The sequence below is a fragment of the Ischnura elegans genome, chromosome X (assembly GCF_921293095.1).
Source record: "Ischnura elegans chromosome X, ioIscEleg1.1, whole genome shotgun sequence".
Lineage (NCBI taxonomy): Eukaryota > Metazoa > Arthropoda > Insecta > Odonata > Coenagrionidae > Ischnura > Ischnura elegans.
In genome coordinates, this window is record NC_060259.1 from 61,896,891 (window position 1) to 61,922,639 (window position 25,749).

General features: G+C 37.1%; 1 protein-coding gene across 9 annotated transcripts in view; it reads left to right on the plus strand.

The window, feature by feature from the left end:
* The window catches only part of LOC124171808 (stress-activated protein kinase JNK), a 273,438-nt gene that overhangs the window by 237,161 nt on the left and 10,528 nt on the right, over positions 1-25,749 (plus strand). For all 9 annotated transcript variants that reach the window (XM_046551144.1, XM_046551141.1, XM_046551149.1 and 6 more), the window contains 7 exons: positions 5,568-5,627; positions 7,548-8,009; positions 9,279-9,476; positions 10,254-10,388; positions 10,671-10,800; positions 13,598-13,756; positions 14,898-15,022. In XM_046551144.1, coding sequence (XP_046407100.1) covers positions 5,625-5,627; positions 7,548-8,009; positions 9,279-9,476; positions 10,254-10,388; positions 10,671-10,800; positions 13,598-13,756; positions 14,898-15,022 — 1,212 coding nt within the window. In that variant the 5' untranslated portion in view covers positions 5,568-5,624. The remainder of the gene's footprint in view (positions 1-5,567; positions 5,628-7,547; positions 8,010-9,278; positions 9,477-10,253; positions 10,389-10,670; positions 10,801-13,597; positions 13,757-14,897; positions 15,023-25,749) is intronic.

The window sequence follows — 25,749 nt, forward strand, 5'->3', positions numbered from 1 at the left end:
TGCCTTTGAGAGGGCTGTGAACGCAGTGGGCTAGTCTTTGCCGCAGTTTTACTCGCCGTCGCTATTCGATTTGGCGTCCTGCGGAGGCGGATCCGGCCGCCCGGTCTCCTAATCGATATAATTTTCGGCTTCTCAAACCCCTACGTCTCCCTTGTGATTCACGCTCCGAAGCGGTTGGCAAACATCATGGAGGTCGGTCCACGTCCACATGTTTTGAATGCGTGAATTCAAGAGAATGTTGGGTACAGGAAGCGTTAATGAAAACTTTCGGTGTCAGTGTTTACTTCGTAAATTTTCGCAAAATATTACAACTGGGAGACTTCTTCCGAGTTGTTCATATGGGTTCACTGGGGTTTTAAATTTTATGTCGGATTGTGAGTAAAAATAACTAACGGGAAATTTAATTACTTTCGGTAAATAGTTTCTAATTATTCACGAGGATATATGTATCCGATGATGGTGACGTTAATCGTTGTTAACCAGGTAGGATTAAAACTTAGGTTAGCTCTATGGAAGTAGTTAGGATATGGAAGTATTTTCCTTTGCGCTAGAATGTTAACTACGACAATCCTGATACACCTTTACAGTCGTCTTTATGAAAACATTCTTGCATACGTTAGCGGTATGTTACCCTCTCGCTTGAAACTCTTGTATGTGATTACCGGGGTGTAGAGTCCTTCGTTATGAAATAATGTATCCTTGTACTATTAAAGTATAACGAATGCTATGTACCCCAAATTAATTCACTGTCCGATTTTGTAAAAGTTGCGACTCTCGCGGTGATACTAGGATTATTTCGAGCAGCAGTTCATTAAGCGTAGCTATTTGGCATTTGTTATATCTTATGCCACGAATTCAATTGTTCTTGTCGGTATTTATACGGTGCGGGACTCCAGTGCTTAAATAGCGACAAGAACTTGGCTCCACATTCGGCCCCAGAAGACGATGGCAAACTCAGCCTGCGAAACGTTGGGACCAGTTGCCCATAACCACACCCGGCGGAAAACTCGAGAATAATTCCTTTAGTCCATGCGCCGGGGAAAACACAATTCAACATCGAAATACATGTGCTATCTACCTCTCTACGAAAGATTTCTTTTTGACACTGAACGCATTACATTTTTTGTTTTAACGAGTCCGACAATCCTTCTTTCAGGAAATAGTGTCCCTCGAAATCTGATTTCCGAGCAGTGCGAGGGGAGTGGGGGAGTCATTCAGGGCCGTGCTGTTTGAAGTGGCCGAGGTGGCTTATGGGAACGGGTGACGCGCAACGCCGTATCGGGGAAAGCGGCGGGGGGTTCCCTCGAGGGGGGCCCTCAGCGGTGGGAAGAAGAGATGGACTTCCACGAGGAAGCGGAGATGATTGGCTTGCTCCATTGAATTCTATACCTCAGAGCAAGCGTAGGATAGAGTGAATATTAGCTTCTGCTCATGCAGCCTAGGTTGAAAACCCCGTGGGAACGTGAGCTTCCCCCCTCCATTACTTCCCCAAGACGGAGAAGACCGTTGATGCCATCCATAACGTTATTTATCGGAATGGTAGTGGTTAATCTATTTAGTTCGAGCAGTGAAAACTTAACTTCCATTTGATGTATCAATCACACTACAATAGAGGCACCAGGCTTCGATTGAAAACTTTTTTTTAGATTTTATTTATTTTTCTTGCCTCCATTATAAATATTATTCCGAAGTCACGTGATTTCCTTGCTGGTATAAGCTTTCGGTTATTTCGAAGCCAATTCTTGCGCTCTTCTTTGTATTTATGAGAAGGTCTGTGCATGGATATAATCACTGTAGGAATATCACGAAACCACTACGTGAATACATGGTGGCTTCGGAAGGCAGAGGTTGGGTATCGCTGCCATGCCTGAAGAAAATATGTTCGTAAGTTTGTCAATAAAGTAATGAGGCTAAAACCAAGCTCTGAGCAATTCAATAGCTTACTCCTTCATTAATATTTCTCAACGGAATGGCATTCATACATTTAATTTTCAATCATTGGCGTATCATCAGGACCAAATGAATGGGAGAGGCAGTATCTACCAACATGCCAAATTACGCTTTCTGCTCTAATTACGTGGGTCGTTTTGGGCGTATGGAATTCCCTGCCTGCTTGACGGCTATTATATGCATTTCGCTTCCGTATTACCTTTAGATCTGCGCCTATATAGATTTCAACCCCTGGGTGCCTCATTTAGTTTCTTCCAAAGAAAGAATCGGGTAAACCATCGCTTTCACTCACACTTTTTCAGAACTGACACTAGGTAGCGTATTCAAATCGCTGAAAGTAAAATGTTATTAATGCGAATAAACGTGCGGATATTAGTTTATTGGCCCCAATATCTTGCCACCAGGCTGCAGAGCGTATAGCGTAGCCGCCTGAAACCTTTCATAACCTTGCATAATGGAGCTCTCATGTGTCGATTCGTGAACGTAGTATGATTGGAGCTGGAGCATATTTTTTTAAGAGAACATTTTCACAACTTTATGAGCTGGAGAGATATTCAACGAGTTTTTAATTAAACTTTAATGATTTCCATTTTTCCATATCAACTGCATGCATCACCAGTCTTCACGAAATTATGCTTTATTTGGCCAGCAAATTGGCGCGATTGAATTTGAGATTTCGATATTGCCTTAGTCATGAGATTGACGGAAGCATTAACGTATTTCGTAAATTAGCTCACTCATTATCTCAATTGATTAAAAATCTTGTATAAATTAATTTTTTTAAATTATTTAGTCATCTTATATTCCAGTCTCGCAATGTATGGCTACATATTACGCAACATGGTCGAATGTATAAGTCCTTGAACCACAATTATGCATTATAGAGTTCAAAGTCAATTATGAATTTATCTGCCAGTCCCGAGGCAGAATCGCCAGAGCCTCTGAAGCGGCCGTAACAGCGTCTCTATTGGTGTTCCGGGAATCGGAAGGGTCCCACACGCCGGGCTAAAGCCATACGGTAATCACTCGTACGTTGTCCGCCATACAGATGTGTTCAAAGTTGACAGCACTCACAAAAAGTGAAGGGGAAAGTAAAAAAGTTTTGCGAGGAACGAATTGCGTGAAGGGGAATGAGGAAGTCAAGAGCCTTCGGCATTGGTGTCCACGCGAATAGTTCGCATTTAGTTAGAAGACTTAGTTTCCGTGTATTTTTCCCTCGTTTATCCATCTCGCTGTTGTTTCAGCGACCTACTTAGGACCTGAAAATTGATGTCAGTGGCCTTGAAAGAGGTCGCCGAAACGCGCGTGGAATATTTTCCTGAGAATTTGGTTCTCGCGGTAGAAAAATCAAGGTTTAGTTATCTTCAACCTGAAGACTCAAAGGAAATCTTCATGGGAAGTAGCCATATTTAATGCACATGTATCCCTCAGCTGTTCTTGTGCACCCTAACATTAATAAATGCAAGGACACGAATTTAAAAAATAGTTTTATGCAATTAGGCCTTCTTGGTAGTTGTACATCGAAGGACGAATGGTCATTTACCCTTCTATCGTATACGTAAACAGCTACGCCCCTTTATTATCGATAACTGTTTACGGTGCACAGAAGCGATAATTTGAGAGAGATATTTTGCCGAACGGATAAGTAGAGGAATTTGTTTCCCCCCGCACGATAAGGGACTTTAATGGATGCTATGCGTAATTTCGTTAGAGCATTTCCTTTTTATATGTTTACGGCTGGTATCCTAACATCTCCTGCCACACGCCTATTGAGGCGGCTTGCGGAGTAGTACGTAGATGTAGTTTATCAATGAGGCAGGTGGCCCCCGGACACCAACCTGGGCACACGCTTCACGCTGCTAACATGAGCAACTGAAGGCCCCAATCATAACACGGGTTTCGGCTAGTTTTTTTCGAGTTGCGCATGCGCAGCATGAGTCGTGAAGCTTGTGACGTTAACGGCCCAGAGAAAGCTTCTCATGAAAACTTTTGATGCTGGGACCAATAGTTTGCCCGGAAGCATTTATCTCTACCTCCCTTGTATCTTATTCCACTGATTCTCTTTTGACACGTTTGCCTCGTGAATCAGGATTTTTAAATACTAGCCTGCTGTGAATTCAAATTTGAATGACGATCTTGATTTATGAAAAACATGAAAATCAATCAAATTCATCTTATTCCCTAAATTATGAATGGAGTGAATGTTCATCATTAGTCGGGAAAGTTATTGTATCACGCTCGGACTACTGTGTTAATATATTTAATATTCGGAGTAGATTCCGTCGTGCGATATTGCCTCAACTACTTGTATTCGTAGAATAAATACATGGCTGTTAAAGCTAATCGGAAGGGAATTCATTTTGAAATTAAATTCGTGTTTGGCAAATTGGGTCGAATATCGAAATTTTATCTGTAAAAAATTTTTAGTTTTTCTCTGATGGTTCTGATTCCATTCGTAGTATTTTGAGCCACGTAGGAACAATCAACGCCGGCAAGTTGGTCACATTGGACCCCAGGAAAAGAGCACGATGTATCCTTTCCACCGTTTCTACGACTAGCCATTGCATAACGAGTCTGCTGTACCATCGCCGGCCGCTTGAACGCATACAGTGACGCACGCGAGTATATGCAACCCTGTGTGCTCACACGTACTCGTGGGTGGCCGTGTACCCAGGGGACATTGGTCGGTTTGTCTTTTGAGGCGAAATAATCACGTAGTGGTGTAGAAAGTAGTTGTTCCTCGGACATCGAAGTTGAATCGTTTGATCATCTGTAGAAATCCGGCCTCAAACTTAGCTCTGAGACCTTTTTACGCCGTGTAAGTTTCTGTAAAAATGAATAAGTTCGCAGCTTTGTTCTTGTCTGACTCAAATAAGAGTAGGCTCTGATTCCTATTCATACTTTCGCATTAAGGGTTTGATAATTAATTTAGGGTTTCCATTTTACATGGTGTAATGTCACTCCTACTTCACGAAAGAGAATGTGTAATTCATGCTGTTAAGTCGTCCTTTCCACGTTAGCTTCTTACTCCTGTTTTTGTTGACAGTTTATGGAAATTATTTTACGAAATATGACTTGTTTGTATTTGAGAAATTCATTTTCTCTAATGATATATCCCCTTTAATATTAACACTGGCAAGAAACTTTTTTCCTTATTATATCATATTTTAGCGTGTTTCTTCCGATATTTTAGTTTGTTTGATGAATCCGTAGCAGTAAAGTCTATAAAGCTAGAATATGGTGACTTATTCATTGGAAAGTGCTCACAATGAACCTTTGACCCAGGCATCGAAGATTGCTGTTTCAAATCTTTCTCTTGCGTTCTATTTATTTGGTTGTACATATTTACCAATGTGGTGATTGGAAAATTAACTGTGTTAATATTGTCATTTACTGTCTTTTGTAGTAAAATTATCTAATCAATTTTCATAAAATTAGAATTCTTATAGATAAATGGATCAAAGCAAATACTCCTGCATTATTTTCGAAAAATAAGTAAAAAATGTAAAAAAATTTTTTAATTATTGAATTTCAGTTGTAGCTGTAATGATGTGTATTTATGTGCAAAAGTGTTGAATTCTTTGGGACTCATGGGCTTGCTTTCCTTTTATTTGCAGATTGTTGGGCAGTGAAGTCTTCCCAGGAGACTGAGGGAGTGCTAGCATGGGCTGTTTATGGTATGATATGATATCAATTTCTCACCTTCTTTTCATCTTTAAATACATGTTTAATTAGTTGATGGTCTCTGTTGTGTCTGAAGTTGGATCTTCAATGAATTTATGAATTGGAGATGATTTTATATAGGTAATACTACTCCAACCCATGGATTAGCAATTGTCTAGGCCTCACAGCCACTTCGATTTTGAAGACAACACTTTTATTTAAACCGACCATGGTTTCGGCAACTGATAACCTTGATAATGGCACCAGTAGCCAAAACCAGGGTTGGTTTAAATAAAAGTGTGTGGAAACAGACGAGTGGTTTTACTAAGCTTACTTGACAGCCCACTTGCCCCAAGTCATTGGTCAGCTGCTGAGTGTACGTACTGGGTTTTACCAAAATTTGCCGTTCCAGAAAAACCCCAGCATTTAGGGAAAACTTTACTGGGTCAAGGGACTGGCTGAGTACCAGAGTATTATATATGCAGTTATATTTGATATTAGTACACTCACCCAATCATCCATGTATATTAATTTTAAAAGCAGTGGCTTGGCTTCGTATTGATGTTCTCAGCTGCATTGAATTATTGCTGTAATTGGATGATTCTTGAAACTACTTCTTGTGTTTATTTATATCTTCCATTTGAGAGATTGTCAGGGATTTCTTAATTTATATTCTGCACCCATATTGGTGACCCCATCTCCGCAAATGTCACAAAGAGATAGAATATCATTTCTAAGACCTCTGCAGCAGAAAAAAAACGAGGTGCGATTTCTTATGTGGCCGGTCGAGCTAGAACACACTTGGTGATAGTCCTCAGCTACTACCATACTTGGCTCTGGGTATCTGATTACTCTGCCAGAGTCTATGTCAAAAGGACAGTGGGAACGAAACCCTTAGGACGGGCTCGCGGGATACACTCCTGGAGCAGGGACTATAAGCGATCAGCTTTTTTCCTCTGCCACCAGAAGGGGAAGGACAGGAAGGAACAAGGAAAGGAGGCGCCGCCGCGATGAGAGCCCGACGACGCCTCCAGGGGAAGGATGGGGAAGGAGGGGAGGGGACGAGGAATCCTGCACCGTCACAAGGCGGGCAGGTCCTACCATCAGCGAAACCAAACTTACGCAATTAATATGCTACCAATTTTAGTAGATTTTCCTATGAGGAAGAAAAATCTATCGATCAAATCGGTAGATATGCCAAAAGGACAGCAATGACTCACGACCAGCTGACCACTTTTGGCTGAGTAAGAAGGCAGTTATGGAGGGCTTTAATCTCAACTTGTGTGATCACCCCATATCACCAGCTGAACTCCGGGCTCTAGTGCAATCAGTGGAAAACAATGCAACCTCCAAATACTCTTGGTATTTCATCTTTGCTTTAAAAGTCGATGGTGATTTTTCCTCATCCTATTGCTCATAGTTCTTTAGTATTAGAACATGCCATTACTTAAAGGTGGTGCCATGCCAATGATGCTTGGTTACTGTTAAAGTTTATTTTATGACATAAATTTGCTTCTTACATTTTAGGGTTTCTGTCACCTCACTTGGTAGCACTCATTTCATCTGTATAGATGAATTTTCAGTTAAACATATTATGAACCAACCTGCAAAAATTTGAATGCAGCCTGGTAGGTCATGGAATTGTACTTCGATATCTGAGTGGTGCGTGGTCAGATACAAGTTGCTCTTTCAGATGGGTTCAGTACTTAATATTCCACTTGGACAATACCTACTTGCATTGGAAAACCATGTTTATGATTACCATTTTAAGGAATATCAGTGGGAGTGGTCACTCCCTTGCTCTCTACTTTATCTGTCACTGAAGATGCTACCTCGATATATAATTCATGGTGAAAGATTATTAGGCTCTCTGGAGCTTCTGGTTTGATTCCTCTTATGGCCATCTAAGGTGTGGCTTTCATTTTCCATTGCAGACGGAGATAAGTGGTCATATTGCCTTTCCACTGCCAGTGGGTGGACACACCTCCGCCCCAGGCCGTCGTGGAGGTGGCCTGCCTGCATCTGCCTCATCTTTTAGCCGTCCCCCTCCTGGGGCCGGTGCTTTATCATCCTGCCCCATCCTTGTGTACAATTGTACGTTGGACACTCCCCGCATGCCTTTCCTTGGCCCAAGGCCCAGTCCCAAAATGTCATCCAGGCTACCCTCCATGTTTTATACTGTGGAGGTTGGTGACACTAAGTTTACCATCCTAAAACGCTACCAAAACTTGAAGCCGATAGGCTCAGGAGCACAAGGAATAGTTTGTGCTGCCTACGACACCGCGACTCAGCAGAATGTAGCCATCAAAAAGCTGAGTCGACCCTTCCAGAATGTTACTCACGCAAAGAGGGCATACAGGGAGTTCAAGCTAATGAAACTTGTAAATCATAAAAATGTAAGTGGATTTCCTTTTTTTTGCTAGTATTAAGCATTTTACTCTTCTATATATGTTGTTAGGCTTCATCATATTACTGAGCCTGTGCCATGATGTCTCAGATAGATATTAAAAAATCAAGCTACATCAAGATCTGTGGTGTGGCAGGTTTTTAAACTTGATTTATCGTGGAAGATTTATTTATTCTGTGTAAATATAATTAACTTATTTACAGAATTTTTAATCAATAAATATTCACCATGGCAACCAGCCATGTAACCTTGAATATTATCTGCTCGTAGTGGCATGCAAATGCAGGAAATTTTCTTCTGAAATTCTTAACAGAATACTGAAGAATTCAAATTTTTGGTTGCCAGATTTTTGAATGCAAATCTGTTATTTCAATTTTTGTTGCTATCTGAAATGATTGAAGGTATGAGGTGGTATTTATTAAACAGACCTAATTTTATACTGCTTGAAATATGCTTGCTCGTTGATAATTTATTGTTGTTTTTAATTGCCAAAATTATTAAATGGCGATGACAATTGTGTTAATCATCTGGTTTAAATTTCACTGACATTATTTAACTTAGGTGTCGAAAATTTCTCCAGTTCAGAAACCATTTCCTTGTGTGATAATTTTCAATACTTAACAAAGAATATTTCTGAGGGATGCACTAATAATGGGAATAAAATAGGTGGAAGATGTGATGATAACTCACTTCAGGGTGTAATAAAGATTTCTTTTGGAAGTTTATTTAGTTGTGTAAGAATTTCTACCCACTTATGGTTGAGCTTATAGAGGCTAAATTAATGAGACACATGATATTTAAAAATTCATTGAGATATAATTTGATTAATGCAAGAGGATGTATTCAAATGTACGTAATACTTATGCATAAAATATTTTGACTCACTGAGAGGTGACTTCTGCTCCATATATCCATGCCTGCACTGTATATCCATACCTAAAATTATTTTTGTCAATTTTTATACTGTATGATTTCTCTCCTTTCCTTTAGAAATTTTTGGTGATTACTGCCTTAAATAATTGGCAACTCTTTATGATTTAATCATTTCAGAGTCACTGTTATCCATGGCCATCAAATTTATTGTAAGAAAGGACTTCATAGTCCTGCATTTGGTTAATCAACCAATATGATATTATTATTTCCAATTTTAGAATTGATGAAATGAAACTGAAATGGTTCATAATGTTAAATATTTGTGAATCACTTGTGATATTTGAAGTTAAAACTAAATCTAATCATGGCTATCATTTTCTTACAGATTATTGGTTTGCTGAATGCATTTACTCCTCAAAAGTCATTGGAAGAGTTCCAAGATGTTTATCTTGTAATGGAGCTTATGGATGCAAATCTTTGCCAGGTCATACAAATGGATCTAGACCATGAGAGGATGTCTTACTTACTGTACCAAATGCTTTGTGGGATCAAGCATCTTCATTCAGCGGACATCATTCACAGGGTTTGTTGATACCCAGTAAAATTATTTTTCATCATAGCAGGAATTCAGGGCTATTAATCAAACTACTTATGCTGGCAAATTTTCACTCCCTTCCTGTTTCAAAGTGAAGGTTGTTTTTTAAAGGTATGGGTGATGTTTTCAGATGTAATGTTTTGGATGTGAAGTTATTAAAATATCACTGTTTTCAAGTGGTTGGATGAGCTTATCTAGATTCAGAGATTGCCCGATTCCTGCTTGAATGCTTTTTGGAGGGCACTTCAAGTACAGTGCTCCATCCATCAGATGGGAAGTTAAGTTGTAGTCCCCTTTTTGTCTTTTGGTAAGAGCAAGCTAATGCTGAAGCGGGGTTTCTCTCAACCTGTCTTTCCCTACCACAAATGACCTCAGCTATTTGCAGCTGCCTCCAAATCCCATAACATGCTTAGCTTGACAGTAGACACCGTCAACTTGGGTGTTTAGCTTTGCACCAAATAATTTGGCACATACTGATAGTAGTTTTTCAAGCTTTCTTATTCAAAGAAATTTTTGGATGAATTTTTGGCAGAAACAGACCAAACCTGCTAATAATTTTGAAATATTGTTGAAATAAGTAATTGAAAGAAGTACTTGCGATGAATGAAAAGTTTGTAGAAAATGGAAATAAAGATGTTCAGCTTGCAAATTGATTCACAGTGTTATGCTGCGTGTGGGGAAAATGAACTCAGTTCCTTCGGTTAATAATATTTGCTTTTATTTTTTATCCTTGTGTAACCTTTGTGTCTTTTCTTTAATTTTTAGGATTTAAAACCAAGCAATATAGTGGTTAAATCAGATTGCACATTAAAAATCCTTGACTTTGGTCTCGCCAGAACAGCCGGAACAACCTTCATGATGACTCCTTACGTAGTCACCAGATACTATCGGGCACCAGAGGTAAATGTTTGAACTTATTACTTGGCATAATATCTTTGATTTTATTCAACTATTATTAAATGTTCAATGGTTGTTGTATACTCTTGAATTCTTGAAATCAAGTCTGATGGTCATCTCCATTTTGCTTACCATTCTCAGAGCTGTGTAGAAGCTTGTTTAACTCTCAAGCTTATTGTCTTTAAATGTGGATGAGAAAATTTTATTCAATTAACTGTTATTTTTAATTATTTTTTACTGGTACAGATTTTCTAGTTTTACCCTTGCTCTTCTTTTATTTCCCAGGTTATACTTGGAATGGGCTACAAGGAAAATGTAGACATTTGGTCTGTTGGTTGCATAATGGGTGAAATGATCCGTGGTGGAGTTCTATTCCCAGGCTCAGATCACATAGATCAGTGGAATAAAATTATAGGTAATATGATTTTTTTCGTAATTTTTAATTCTTGTCTTATTTCACCAGACGCTCTATGCAATATAAGCTGTAGTGTGTCTTCTGCAGTCCTTTCCTGTAATGAAAACGATATTTGAAAATTTATCGAAAGAATGAGGATCAAGTGTCTATGATTGCATTTCCCATCTGCATCAGAATGTCTCATGTTCTTAAGGGGTGTTTTTGAGTTTGATTTTGTTTGCAAGATGTAAAACTAGTTGCACTGGCTATCATGTTAGTTATTCATGGAATTTTGTACCAAAACTTTCGTACCAAATGGTATGTGTACAAGTATAAGTCTCATCTTCATGCCTAGAGAACGAAAGAGAATGCCACCTTAACACATCCATTGCAAACAACATCTATTGACATGATCCATTTCCATTCCTACACTCTGGGATCTTGTCTTGACATAGTCCACCCTTCTGGTGAGTTTTTGCTTTCTCAGTAAATCCCATAAATTCTTAGTTGGGGGGCTATTCATTGTTGCAACTTTCAGTTGGCTACCTTTCTCCAATGAAGAACTGATTTCAATCTCTTGTGAACTTAAAAAATTGCATTACCTTATTTTTGGAGAAGTTATCTCTTGATAACGTGACCATGTAGTGCTAGGGAGTGGTGTCATTTGTTCATAATTTTTCCACTGCCCAAGAATCAGAGGTCTCAGATGAATTTTCACTGATTTCATCCTGAAGTATTTTTAGTTTTGAAAATTTCCAATTATTGTTCACACACAGGTATAATCTCTGATATGCAGCTATAGGTATTAATAAAGAAATTCGTCTGACTGGCATTTTATGTTTTTTGAGTAAATATGATATCAAATGCTGCTATACTTCTTGTTTGCACCTCCAATGCATTCAAATGCCATCATGTCTTACTTTTTATTAGAGATGGGTCCAAAAGCAGATTTCTTGAACTCGAATATCAAATCATGGCTCAAATATTGAAATATCTCAAATTTCGAATACTAGAATTGCACAAAGCGTAGTAAATTTTATTCTTCTATTTCACTTGATGATTGTATAAATAATGAGGAATATATCAAATATATTTTAAAAATCAGCTTTTTTATTCTGAATAAATCCCCACATTGATTGTTGTTGCTCTACATCAGCTATTTTCGGTTGCAATTTTCCGAAGGTATCTATTTTTGTTGGGTGATATTGGGTAGACAGACTTGTCATCTCTAAAGCCAATAAATTTTTTATCATCTCAACTTTATTTGAATCTTGAAATACACTGATTGTGAATAATCGTTCTTTTTCCAGAAACTCATACTGACTTTTAATGGAAAACTGCCAATCATTGACGAAACTATGTAAAAACTTCTTAGTTTTTAGGAAATTAATAATGCTATTTACAAAGGGGAATCCTTGTAGTATTTGAATCCATGATAATCTTTCCAATGAGTGGAATAGTTTGGGAGCAATAGCTGAATGCGTGACGTAAGGTACCCCAAAAGTCGACTTTTTTCCACCATTTTCAATTTTTTTAAGGGTTTCAAGGGGGTTTTCAGAGTTTTCCTCCAATCATTATCGGTCCCCCATGTCGAACGACATCTATCTATTCACCACTCTAGGTCCGTTTCACATGGATGCGGACGGTCCGCGCTATGCACCCGGATAAGGTCCCACTGGCTTGAATGGAAGCTTACACATGAGTGCGGGCCGTCCGCACACGGAGGAGCCAACCGCATGGCCCATCTACCCCACGAATCATCCGCGGTCGTACCTATGGGCCACAGACTTAGATTTGTGCGGACGGCTGATGCGAACCAAGTAGATTTGTCAGTAGAATTAGAGCGAGCTTGGAGATAACAGTGCATCTTTTCGCTATGGATAGTCTAATTGACACTGGGGAAAAAATTGAAAAAATTATAATCATCAGCACGTAGTTCAGTAAATATGGTCACTAAAGCGGGTTTTAATGCTCTTCGTGCCAAAATAGGGTGCATCCAAAACCTCCTTTGATGGGCACTTTTCTTCAATTTTTTCCAACCTGGTATACAGCAATAGCTTGAATTGCACTTGGCTGAGTGACGTTCATCTACCTTGGCAAGCTACACACAGCTGACATTGTGCCTATGCAAACAACAGCAAACTCAGCCCCCTGGGCAGGGAGCGCAGAATCCAAATCGTTCACGTTCATGTGAAACGGGCCTTATCCACGAATTTGATGTAGATCGTCAACTTGCCTAAAATGGTGGTGCGTGCACTAAACAACTAGAGTCCTCTACGTTATTTCTAGTCAACTATTAACGATGTGTGTGCAACAGTGTATGGAACGAAAATTCGAGGTATTCCAGTTCGTACTTTAAGCATAATTATTCGAGATCTCGAATATCGAATACTTTCTAGTATCCAAGGTATTCGAGTACTCGCGGATACTATTTGCACATCTCTACTTTTTATGGTCAAATTTTGACATGTACAAACATAGTAATTGTTATTCTCTTTTTCTTTCGGAATGATCAGTGATCATTTTCAATTCATCTTTTTAAAGTATGTATTTTATATTAATGTCACAATCTCATACTCATTATGGTGCATTTTTTTATTATTTTGAATATCTCTGAACTTTCCTTTATTTTTGTCATGATAGGAGTCTTTGAATCCGGATTACGTGATGTAAATCTGCTAATAAAAATGTATTAAATTACTCAAACTATTTGTAATCTGGTTTTGTTATCTTTTAGATGTAACACCATTAATAACCTTAATGGTATTAGTTGCTAATGTTTACCAAGTATCTAATGCATTTTTTTTTATTTTTACAGAACAATTAGGAACGCCTTCTCAGGACTTCATGAAACGGTTACAACCTACTGTAAGGAATTATGTAGAGAACAGACCTCGGTATCCAGGATACTCATTTGACCGTCTTTTTCCTGATGTTCTTTTCCCCTCAGACTCCTCAGAGCATAATAAACTTAAAGGTTAGTTTGAGGGTGATGCATATTTATCTTTTGCATACTAACATACAGTGGTTGTCTCAATTTTATGGCTCTCAAATCATAGCTTTCGAAAGGAAGTTATGGTCTTGACTGCACCAGGGTAGTTAATGCTGGTATGGAATTTTGGGACTTTCCCTTTCTGGGAATATAATTCAATATGTTGCTTGGGAAAGGCAGATAAGCAGATCCAGTTCTTTGTCCCATATCAAACTTTTTAATACTTATTGGTTGGCGGTTGGCTATTTCCAAGTATGCTTCCTACTTCAGAGCAAGTAACTTGTTACTGAGGGGTGTTACTGTTTAAAATTTATAAATCTGTCTCCAGGTTTAGAGGAAAGAAATCAGTTACAAGAGCGGCTGTATATATGAGGGATACCACTCACATGGTTGCAAAAATTATTTCAACCTTTTGTTGCTTTTCTTCAATTGCAGTTGTACTCACTGTCATTTCATTACCTTAAAAAGAGAAAGTTCAAAAATTAAGAAAAAAAAACTTGTTTGTTTTAGTTGTAATGCTTCATTTATTCACAGAAGCTATTGTAAAAAAATAATTTCTTTGTATCAAGTTATGAAAAAAAGCATTTGCTTCAAATGTGAATTTGGGTGTACCCTGTGCAAAGAGATATTTAAATGGCAATTTCTTGATGCACTGTTGGGGAATGGAGATAGTTTTACTTTTTTGCTTCAAATTAAAAACTCACTTAACGAACTAATACCCAAAATTGCAGCCTGTACTAGTGATTAGCTTGTATAAATGCACTAACTCTGTTTCTCGTGAGACACATACTGGCCACAATGCAGTCGGGCCATGTGGACGACTCCACCATTAGTGAATGGCCTATGTTCATGTAAAATTTTCATCGATGTGTCTATTACTTGTCATAGTCATGTACTACTGATATTTAATGGTTCTGAATTGTGAGTGACATCTGAAAAATGTTTGCTCATTTCAGTTGGAAATGGCTAAAAATATTTAGTTTTATTATCATTGTTTGTATTCAATTTTTCATATGAGCACATAATATTATGGATTGTAACCCTCATTGTACCTCTGAGAGGATGATTCTGTTGTTATGAAGATAGTTCTGTGTGTTCTAATCAGTTGATATATTTTTCATTGCAGCAAGTCAAGCTAGAGACCTACTATCAAGAATGTTAGTCATTGATCCTGAGAAAAGAATTTCAGTGGATGAGGCTCTTCTGCATCCATACATTAATGTGTGGTATGATGAAAGTGAAGTGAATGCAGTAAGTATTGTATTTTCTCTTGGCGCATTTTATTTGTAAAATTTATAGCCTTAAGGTCAACACATTCCCAACCAGGCATTACCCTACCCTGTTTTACTTGTAACGAATGTTGCATATCTGAATCTCTAAAAAATTTTATTTTGGTATCAGCTTTGCGCTTATGCTTGTGGTATCATTTAAACCACGTTATAACAGTCAAGGTGCTCTCTGGAGCTGCGCTGCCGCTAGTTGTGCCCCAGAAGATCTTTTGGTGTATGTAAAAACCTGCATCCTGCTATGAAGTTAAAATGTTAGCATCAAGTGTTGTCTTTTATCTTCATGCTAAAAATTCTCACACTTTGGGAGGTCAATATTCTGTGGCTTGAAGCAGTGAAGCAAGTGCATGTACTAAATTCGTAATGTCTATTGTATTCAACGGACTTAGATGCAGTTGCCACCTAATGTTACCTTTTGAAATCCTTATGGTGTCGTTGACGGGTTATGATCAATATGCATCCAAATATTGATAATTTTTATGGAAGGCTGTTCCCTTGAAAGCTTTTAGAAATTAAAGGTTTAAACATTTTATTTATTTTGATCAGTTGTCCCAATAACTCTTGTTAGTCTTTCATGGTAATGTGGACACATTTTGGTACACCTTTAAAAATTGTTAAAGAATGTTTATTTGCCCATTAAATATATATTTTTAAGATATCACATGAATGCAAAATAGCATTAAAATGACATTTATAAGGCAGTATAGCTGTATCTATAGACAGGCATCAATTTTGGGATATGGAGTCCACAGCAAATCGTAATTTTCATTTAAAAAAACTGCTTTTTCTTTTAGTTAATGCATTTTAATGGCAAAAAGGAATAGGAAAACAAGAGTGGGGACTTCAGAGGTAATTGGCTACAAATATTTATTATTTACTGAAGAAAATAGTGGTGATAAATCCTAACTATAGCAATTTTAGGATGTCCAGCTGAAGGCTGTTCTTATAAAGTTTGATGGTTTCCCTCCACCATACTTGGCCACAACTGGATGAGCAGGTTTTGTCCCTATTTTTAGTGTAACGTTTTGCTACAGTCAATTATTTTAACTTTAAGGTTAAGTATTGTGTGTGAACCAATCAATTGTACCCATGGTGAACTGAGTAAACTTGCTTTTATTCGTTAGTGTAATGTTCTTAACTTCAGATTATGAATTCTGAATAGAATGTTAATGTTATTTGTTAACTGATTTGTATGCATGTGTTTTTGTATGTATTTTTTTTACTTTTTTACTTGCATTAATGAGTGGAACTGTTTGGCTTAATCCTAATCAAAGACTCTAGCTGAACTCGAGCTCTTTCTATTTACATAAATCGTCAGATGAGGCCAGAAGCTATCCTCTCACTTCGCAGTGACATTGTGGTAATTGACAGTGAATATTTCTAAGTGGGAGATAAATAAGCTAAGATTTTAAGCCATAACATTAATTTCATATGTAAAACCAGTGGAAAAAGAGCTAGATTTTTTCCCTTTCCTTAGGATTTGGCTGGAGTATGGGGTTGAGTGTTTTTTAAAGGAAAGTATACGAATTAATTTATAATATATTTATTGTAAAAAGTTGGGCTACTTCTGTGGCCCACTGCAAGTAAAAGGTTTAAAAGTTTGAAAATTTAATAGAAAGATGCAATACAGTACTACTTTAAAATTTATGTGAATTCATTGACCCTTTAAAATAAAAGTATTATTTGGGACTATCACTGGATGCATCCAATGGACTTAAAGGATAATGAGGTGACTCTCATTCTATCTAAGGTCATAGTTAGCTGGGTAGGGGGACAATCTGGGGGTTCAAACCCCTTGGAAATGTGAAGGAGAAATGGTTTTAAGTGTTCCCCCCCCCCCCCCTTCGAAACCACTGTCCCTCCTCAAAAAATATTTTCTGGCTATGGCCTTGATTCCATATTTGTTGACTGTTTCCACAAATATTAGAAATGAGGGTCTTCAAGTCAGTCTCTAAATGTGTTGTCACCCACCACGCATTTAAATGGTCCTAAAAAAGTCGCCACTCATGTCACTGAAGGGCAAATTCGAGATTCGAGTTACACTGGGAAATAAGGTATCATTAGGGGTATTAGTCAAAATTTATATGCATGATGATGTGATATATCATGTTCATTACTTTTCAATGCCATTCCTTGCAATTGCAAACATTATAATGCAAAATATTGGAAAAAAAGTGGATCGCATTGCACTTATCACCATGCTGCAGACATGTTTGAAAACCGATTAAAATGGCACCAAAGTGGCGACTGAAATTAGCCTACTATGGGATAGAATTGGGCCTCTTCTAGGCATTCCCCTTGGCTGTTTCATATGTTATTAATATTCCTTTGTTTAAGCTAGTTTTAAAAAACTCAGAAATTTAGAATATACCTTTCAATCATTTATTTTCAATTTTTTTCAATTATTTTCTGTTGAAATCAAATGCACACTAGTAAACGTAAAATGCTACTGTAATTACTAAGTAAAATTCAAAATCTATGATATGTTCAGCTGTTGGCAGTGGTGTAGCCATGGGGGAGGGTACAGGGGGTCTGAACTAAAAAAAAACGCAATTATTTTCCTTCATAAAAGAAAATAAAAATTGAAAAGTCATGAATTTACAAAATATTTCTTTAACAAATGACATTATTTTGATTATGAAAAGTGTTAAAATTAGTTTAAAACCCATTACTTAGTACCCTGTTTTTCATAAATTTTCTCCCCTGGTTTTGGACCCCCCTCAACCCCCCAAATGAAATTCCTGGCTAAGTCACTGGCTGTTGGCTTTCAAATGGTATCATAATTCTTTGGGCTAGCTTTTTTTTAAGATATTTTTTGTCTTATAGCATCAAAATTCCTTGTAATTGTTTAAAGCCTGCTTTTAATGCATATAGAAGTTATTGATTGGATAATCATATTGCCAAATTGTGTTTTCATCGTGGAAATTTTAACTGAAGAAATTTTCCATAAGTAAATTACTTTGTTTGATCTAACACACTCATTGAGTGATATCTGTTTGCTATGTATTTTGGATCAATAATAGAATGATAGTTCAAATGATCCAAGTCAGGCTGGTGGTGGAGTATGGTGGAGGGAAACATCTTACATGTGATAGAAAGCCTTATGCTTATTAAATACTCATGATGTATATGTAACAATGGAACTTTGTGAAGCTTGTTGCTGTAATGAGATGTAGTTGTAGGCAGTGAAAAATGGACCTAGGGCTATGGCTCCCACCAGAGGTTATCATATGATGCAAGAAAATTTTCTTCGGGTGACTCTTTGCAGATAATTTGTGGAGAGGACTCCAAGATTGTCTCCATCTTGCTATCATTCGCTTGTAGTATGCTTAATTGATTACATAAGTGGTCTGTAACTCAGCATATATTTTGCAATCATCATTGTAGGCTATCAGATTCAATGTTGTACATATTTTAACTTTCCCTCAGCTAAAGTGAAGAGTGAATAGTCCTTCCTATCTACATCTGTTTTCCTAGGCATTCTCATTACCTGCACTCAGTTCACTCAATCAAAGTCAACAAAACAAGTAATTAATTTTGGCTTGTAGTAAATACGATTTCAGAATTCCTTCATGTAAAATATTTCCCCTGGGATAGGAATTTTCCCTCTTAAAAGAATGAGTTTTAAGTTCATGCCATGTCATGGTAGATTATATCCTTTTTGCTTTGAGAAAGAAGTTAGTACGATGGATTAATTGCCTGTTTACAGTTTTTACTGTATGGTCTAAGTTGTGTTCAGTCATCCTGGAGTTAAGGTCCATGTGAAACTAATTATTAGGGAAAGCCCTGGCAAATGGAATGGGTTCTAATCAGATAGGTATGGAAAATCAATTGACTCTTCTTTTTTCACTTTACGCTTCGACTCTTGCTGTATTCACTGTATTACTAGTTTTTTCTTTGTTTTGTTAACTTATCACAGCTTTTACTCTAATATTAGATAGCTTTGAGTGTGGCCGAGTTATATTGGCCCAGGGAATCCTTTTTAGTCTCTAAATATGTGAGAACAAAATTTGCATTTAAAGCTTTTGTCGTTGGAATCACGGAAATCTGTAGTAATTGGAGATTAGCCCCCGTAAGCATGTAATAAATTGCTTCAAACTAGCATATTTACATGGGTAAAATTATTTTCCCTATTAGTGTCGGCTAATTGTCTGAGAATTTAGAAGTACATTAATATAATTTTACAGAATATAACGTGTACATATTGGCGCCAAGAAAAATTAATGATAGATTAATATATTGTTCTACTTTTTAATAAATATGAAGGTTTCTCATGCCTACATGTGTAAAAGAAGCTAAGAACTTAGTACTAGTCTTTAATTTTTCAGGTTTAGGAATTGGCATTGTGTAGTATCACTATATTTGTACTGATCTTTTTGAGTAATCTACGGAGACTGCAGGAATGTTTCCACGTTGCTTAAATGATCAAGGCTGTATTTTCACGGCTTCAATGTGTTATTGTTGATTGGTTTTCTACAGTTTCTCCTGCATTCCAGTAGCCACTAGCTTAAAGTGCTTAATGCTACATGTTTGTCTTTGTAGTATAGGTTGTTGTAGGGGTATAGGATGATGTAGTGGGTACAATTTGTACACAATAAGTGAAGGAGTCTTCCGGCGGATGAACAGTTTCGTTGCTTGAATTCATGCCCTTCTATTTTATAATTATCGGGACATTTGTCAGATACAATGGACTTAAAATAATAATAATAATAATAATAATATTTTATTGGTCACAGAAAAGATATGAATATACATATATAGGACCCGTCAGGAAAACATAAAAATCAAATCAAAAATACAAAGTAACTCACAATATATATATATATATATATATATACATATGTTACATTAGTTGCGAGGCATCCTCAAAGAATTCATCAATTGAATAGTAGCAATGATCTAAAAGATATTTTTTTAATTTTGCTTTGAAAAGGCCAGGTCTGATTTCGTCTTTGATTGATTTAGGTAATTTATTATAAATTTTAATACTCATATTGATAGGCCCTCTACTGAAGAGAGAAAGATTTTGTTGCCTCACTGCGAGCTCATTTCTACTTCTTGTATGATAATCATGAATATCGTTATTCAAGGTAAGGCACAACTTTTGTTTAAATTCTCTAATTAACATCACAGCATAATAAATATATATACAAGGAAGGGGAAGGATCTGTAACCTTTTGAAAAGATTACGGCAGCTAGCTTGTTTTTTAGCTTTGCATAATATTCTTACCGACCATTTTTGTAGTTTAAAAAGACTGACTTAGGGGAGTGACCCCAGGCTAAAATACCATATTTTAATCTACTATAAATATGTGCATAGTAAATTGATTTAGCTGTTTCTGTATTTGTGAGCTGAATCACCCGTCTAATTAAGTAGCAGCCTGAAGCCACCGAGGATGAAATGCAATTTATATGGGTGTCCCAGTTTAGATTTTCATTGATGGAGATGCCTAGAAATTTGGTATCAGTAACCCGCTTAACAGTACTATCCGAAAATTTAATATAAGGGCTGTAATCAATTTTTTTTGAGTAGGATGGAAAAATATAAAGGAAGACTTGGATTTATTTATAGCCACTTTGTTAGATGAACACCATGTTTCCATTTTGATGACAGCATTTTGAGTGGGAGCAACAATATTGCCATCATGTTTCAGTAGATGATTTGTATCATCAGCATACATAAAAATATTTCCTTTTAATTGTGAGGGTAGATCATTGATATATAACAAAAAAAGCAGGGGCCCAAGAATGGAGCCTTGAGGAACACCCCTCAATATCTCCTGGTGAGGTGAGGTATGTTTAACCATGTTATCGGTTATAATGGTTACTGCCTGGGTTCTTTTTTCAAGAAATGACCTGATTAGATTGTTTGCAATTCCTCTCATACCATATATATGGATTTTCCTCAAGAGAGTCTCATGGTCAACAGAATCAAAAGCCTTAGACAAATCATAAAAAATACCAACGGTATTGAGGTGATGATCAAGACCTTCAAGAACAGAGTCAATAAATTTATAAATGGCAAATTCTGCCGAAAGACCACCTATGAAACCAAACTGAGATTTGGATAAGATGTTGTTTTTTAACAGGAATGACATTATTCTTTTTGAAATGACACTTTCTAATATTTTAGAGAAAACTGAAAGTTTTGATATGGGTCGATCGTTTTCAATTGATTGAATATCACCCTTTTTGTGTAGAGGAGTTACAACTGCCATTTTTAGTTTGTCAGGGAAAATACCCGAGGAGAGAGAGGCATTGACCAAATGAGTGATAGGAGTAAGAAGATATCTTATGCAATTATCCTTTAGGAGGGAGCAGGGAACCCCATCCCACCCTGCTGAGTGTTTTGTATTAATTTTATTAATGATTGATTCTATTTCTTTCTCATTAGTAGGGTAAAGGTACATGTTATTTAGAACAGAGTTATTTTGAGGACAATTATCTGTATTGACTTGTAACATAGATGATGTTTTCAAGGGATTGAGAAAATGCGTATTGAAATTAACTGCAATCATGTCTGGGTCTGAAACAAGAATATCATTGTGTAAGATTTCTTTGGGTGATTTATTCTTTCTCAATTTTCCAGAGGTGTTATTTATTATATTCCAAGCTGTTTTTGATTTATTATCAGAAGAATAGATGGAATTGATATTACAAGTCCTTTTAGTAGTGGTGATTAAACTTGAGTAGTACTTTTTGAAAGCAATATATTATTCCTTAATAACATTGTCATTGGTAGCTTTGTAAGCTGACCACAGAGCTTTTAGAATTTGTGAGTTTTGTATTACTTCAGGAGTAACCCAGGTTTTATTTTGCGGTCTATTTGAACTAGCTTTTACAAGAGGAAAGCAACCATTGAAGAGCGTAAGGAAAATATCCAGGAAATTATTAAATTTATCATTCACTGATTTTGCACTATATACAGGATCCCAAGTAGTAAGTTGCAGATTATTGCAGAAATCTTCAATGTTTTCCAAGGTGAAAATTCTAGCTAAAAAAAATAGAGTGGCAATTTTCTGTCGCTCACAGCAAGGAAAAAATTGTGGATTTTGGGACAGGAGTCATGATAGCTATTCCCAGCTGGGAAGGCAGGACAGGAAGCGAGTTGATAGGTCACTTGATCATAGGTTTGTGACCTTTCTGAGGGCACTTTGCCACTGGTCACTTTGAAATGACCCAGCTAAGGAATAGGGTAGTATCCTTCGTCAAAGAAAACGAAAGGTATTGATTGCGGTTCGTTACCCACCATTAGTGTATTCTTAATATACAAATTATTTGGTTTTAGAAATGCCAGTTTAGATGAATGGCAATGGTCAATTTTATCCTCATTTGAAAAAGGCCAGATTGGCGCCCATGCGATCCCACTCCACGTGACATCACAGGGACCTAGTTTCTATACGAGTAGATAGGAGTTTTACATCGTCTGAGATTACCAATGCATGCATGAGGCACAGAACTCAGGGAAACGTATCTTAATGATCACCTATTAAAACTGCCTATGGTCGGAAAGTTTCCTTCGTTTGATAAGGTATTAATAATCCTTATTTAAGCCAAACTACTCAGCTACCTGCTAGCATCCTGCGTCGTATCAGCGCTCAAAGCCTCGCCCCAAGGTCACCTCACTTGCGGCAGTGGGAACCAGAACGATGTCACTCGGACTTTTCCCAGCATTCATAATTAGCCGTTTTTGCACGCTTGAAAATTTTCACTTTTCATTTAATCGCGAAAAATAGATATCGTCATTTAAAAATCTAAAAGCGTGAAATACGTACTCCAGGAGTAATAATCTTTCGATTTAGGCAATAAAAAAATAATAGGAAACCACCCAATTAGGGAGATATTAGGAAGAGTAGGTGGCCGATGGGTGTTGTGGTCGTAGTTTTGTAACCAGCTTAAAGGCACTAGACTCGTCGCAAATCACCTCGCAATGACCCAACTGGGAAGTGAGGTAGAGGATATGCCATTTGGTCATCATTTTGTGGCCAGTCCAAAGGCACTACAATCGGCACCAGTCATCTTGCAATAAACCAGCCGGGAAGTTAGGGATAGAAGATAGTGGACCGTTGGCATGGTCATAGGTTTTTGACTAGCTAGGTTCAAATGAGGCCTCAAGTAAGGCCTCCTTCGGTCGGTCAGCCTCATTATACGTTGTAGATAACTAATTAGATTTTCATGTTGTACCATAATTTCAATCTTGTATATTTTTTCTTGTTATGATTTTTTTTCTATTTTTGTTTCATTTCTAATCTTGGCATTACTGTTCAGACATATTTATCACTTAAAACAATACATATTTGAGTTTATATGTGGCCTTGTGGAGTGTATAGCCTTCATTTGCCATGGTTATAATCCTAATCAGGAAAATTAGTGGAGTTTGGATTGATTTGGTAGCTTGTGTGTTGGCTTGCCACCTAATGGATCTGAGTTCAAATCACAGCGGTGGCAGAGATTTTTCAGAGACTGTTTGGTCCCTACTTGAGTGCTTTGTGGAGGGCACTTCAAGTACAGCACTTCATCTGTCAGATGGAATAGTAAGCTTCTGTCCCCTCGGTGCCTTTCTCTAAGAGTTGAAGTGTAGTTTCTCTCCACCCTTACTTCTCTACCCTTTCCTATGGAAAAAATGGCCTTAGCTGCCTGTCGCCTCTTACAAATACCATCATCATCACTGGTCAACATTTCTAAGATTGGTTAGATGCAGCTATGCACTCAATTCTCCTAACAGCCGATCTTTTCATACTAAAGTATTATATCTCTTTCACATCCTTTCCAACTACCTTATCAGGAAAATTAGTTTATTCAATGAAGGACAGTGTTCATCACTTTCATTTGATAGAATAGTGATGAAGAGAACTCTATAAATTTGGGACAATTGTCTGTTTCTACGTCATAGTTTTTTGTAATTTTCCCATCCTCTATTACAACCAAGTATGAAAATCATGGTATTAGCTGTCAAAATTATCTATAATTACTTGCTTATAACCTAAGCAGGCATTTTAGTGGGGAAATATAAGTTTTAGAGTATGTTTAGATACCATTTTACTTAATTTTGTGGTAATTTGAGTAGATATTTTTGGTACTATAATACACGACTCCCTGTTATTTATATGCTGTGTATCCTATAATATTAAGGAAATATGCTATGTAGTGTTGAAAATTATTGTTTTCAATGTGTCTCATATTATTTTGTATAGCTTACCTCTGGGTGTACATGCATATGTGTGTAGCTTGTCATGTGGAAGCTGTCATTACTTGAAGCTTGAGCCAGATTTGAGATACATGTCTCTGTATTCTTTTGGATTATTGATGCTTGAAAGCAGCACTACAAGGCAAGGTTTACTGGTAATGGATAGTAAAAGTAATGAATTTTTGTTTGTTTTGACCTTTGTTTCATTTCTTTTGCGATGTGTTTTAATGCCTCAGCATCATTTGGTCAGAGTTTGTCATGATCCATATTGAAGTAAGTATTTGAGACCTCCCGTTTTCAGTGGGAAGGATGGATTCTTCAATCATTAAATCATCTTTTTAATCCTTGATAGTGACCAGCTGATCTTTAAACCATTTTATTGAGAAGATGTAAGTTTGAAATCAAATTCAGTGTTTTATTCATCAAAAATATCCTTAAACTCTGCAAATGAGATATTCCTATCATTGAATTTATTCGTTATTTGTATTTCAGGTTTAAATTTGACCCCCCTCTCCCTACAATTAGGGTATAGCCAAGGGGGATATGGTAGGGGCATGGAATTTGTCCTTATGGATAAAGTCGATACATGACATTCAAAATCTGGTGGGACAGGGTCAAATAATGCCTTGTTCCCCCTCTGATCTCAAATGTCCCCTACCCCAATCCTTGGTTGGAAATCCTCCTTGGTTACATAAATCCTGGCCCGCTATGTCCTTAATTGATATACAATCCTGCTTACTTCTTGAATAATGTGTAGTGAACTGGAAGGGTTGCTTACAGCATATGCTTGCCTTTGGCTTACAGCCCAAACATGTATTGTCTTTTCTTTTTGCGTAAAAGATCAATTGTCATTTAGAGCTGTTTGTGAGGAATTAGGATGTATAATTTTAATGGCTCTCATTTGAGAGGCCGTATCACATAGAAAGTGAAAAACCATTTGTAGTTTGGTAGGTACATGTAAATTTAAAAGTAGTGAGGGAATGGCTCTTTATTAATTGCTTTGGCTTTAAATGCAAATGTCTGCCATCCTTTGATGTTGACTAATTTATCCTCTTCCAGTTCAAACTCTATCCATCCATCCTATCATCCATCCCTGCTGTACTAATTTCAATGAAAGTTACGTGGAATTGATGATGATGCTGAGATGTAGAAACATGTCGTAAATGTATGAAGTGGACAGCCCAAACAACTGTTCCGTACTTTTCATAATCTAATAAAAGCTTGAAGGCAAATAATTTTTTTAAATCACCCAGTGGATGATTTGTGAGAGGTAGTGCAGGCATCCCTTGGCTCTTCTTGCTCACTCCTTGATTGCACTCAAAATCAGTCAATTTTAAACGTCTCAGCTTTCCCATTCATTTATCTATGGAATCGCATGATATTCACCTTGAAAGAACCACAGAATTAATTATAGTGAAGAAGAATGATGGAAATTAATTTACTATTTATGGATGAGATAATTGTAAATTTTGGTTATGCATTTATTTGGTGGACTATGGCCCTAA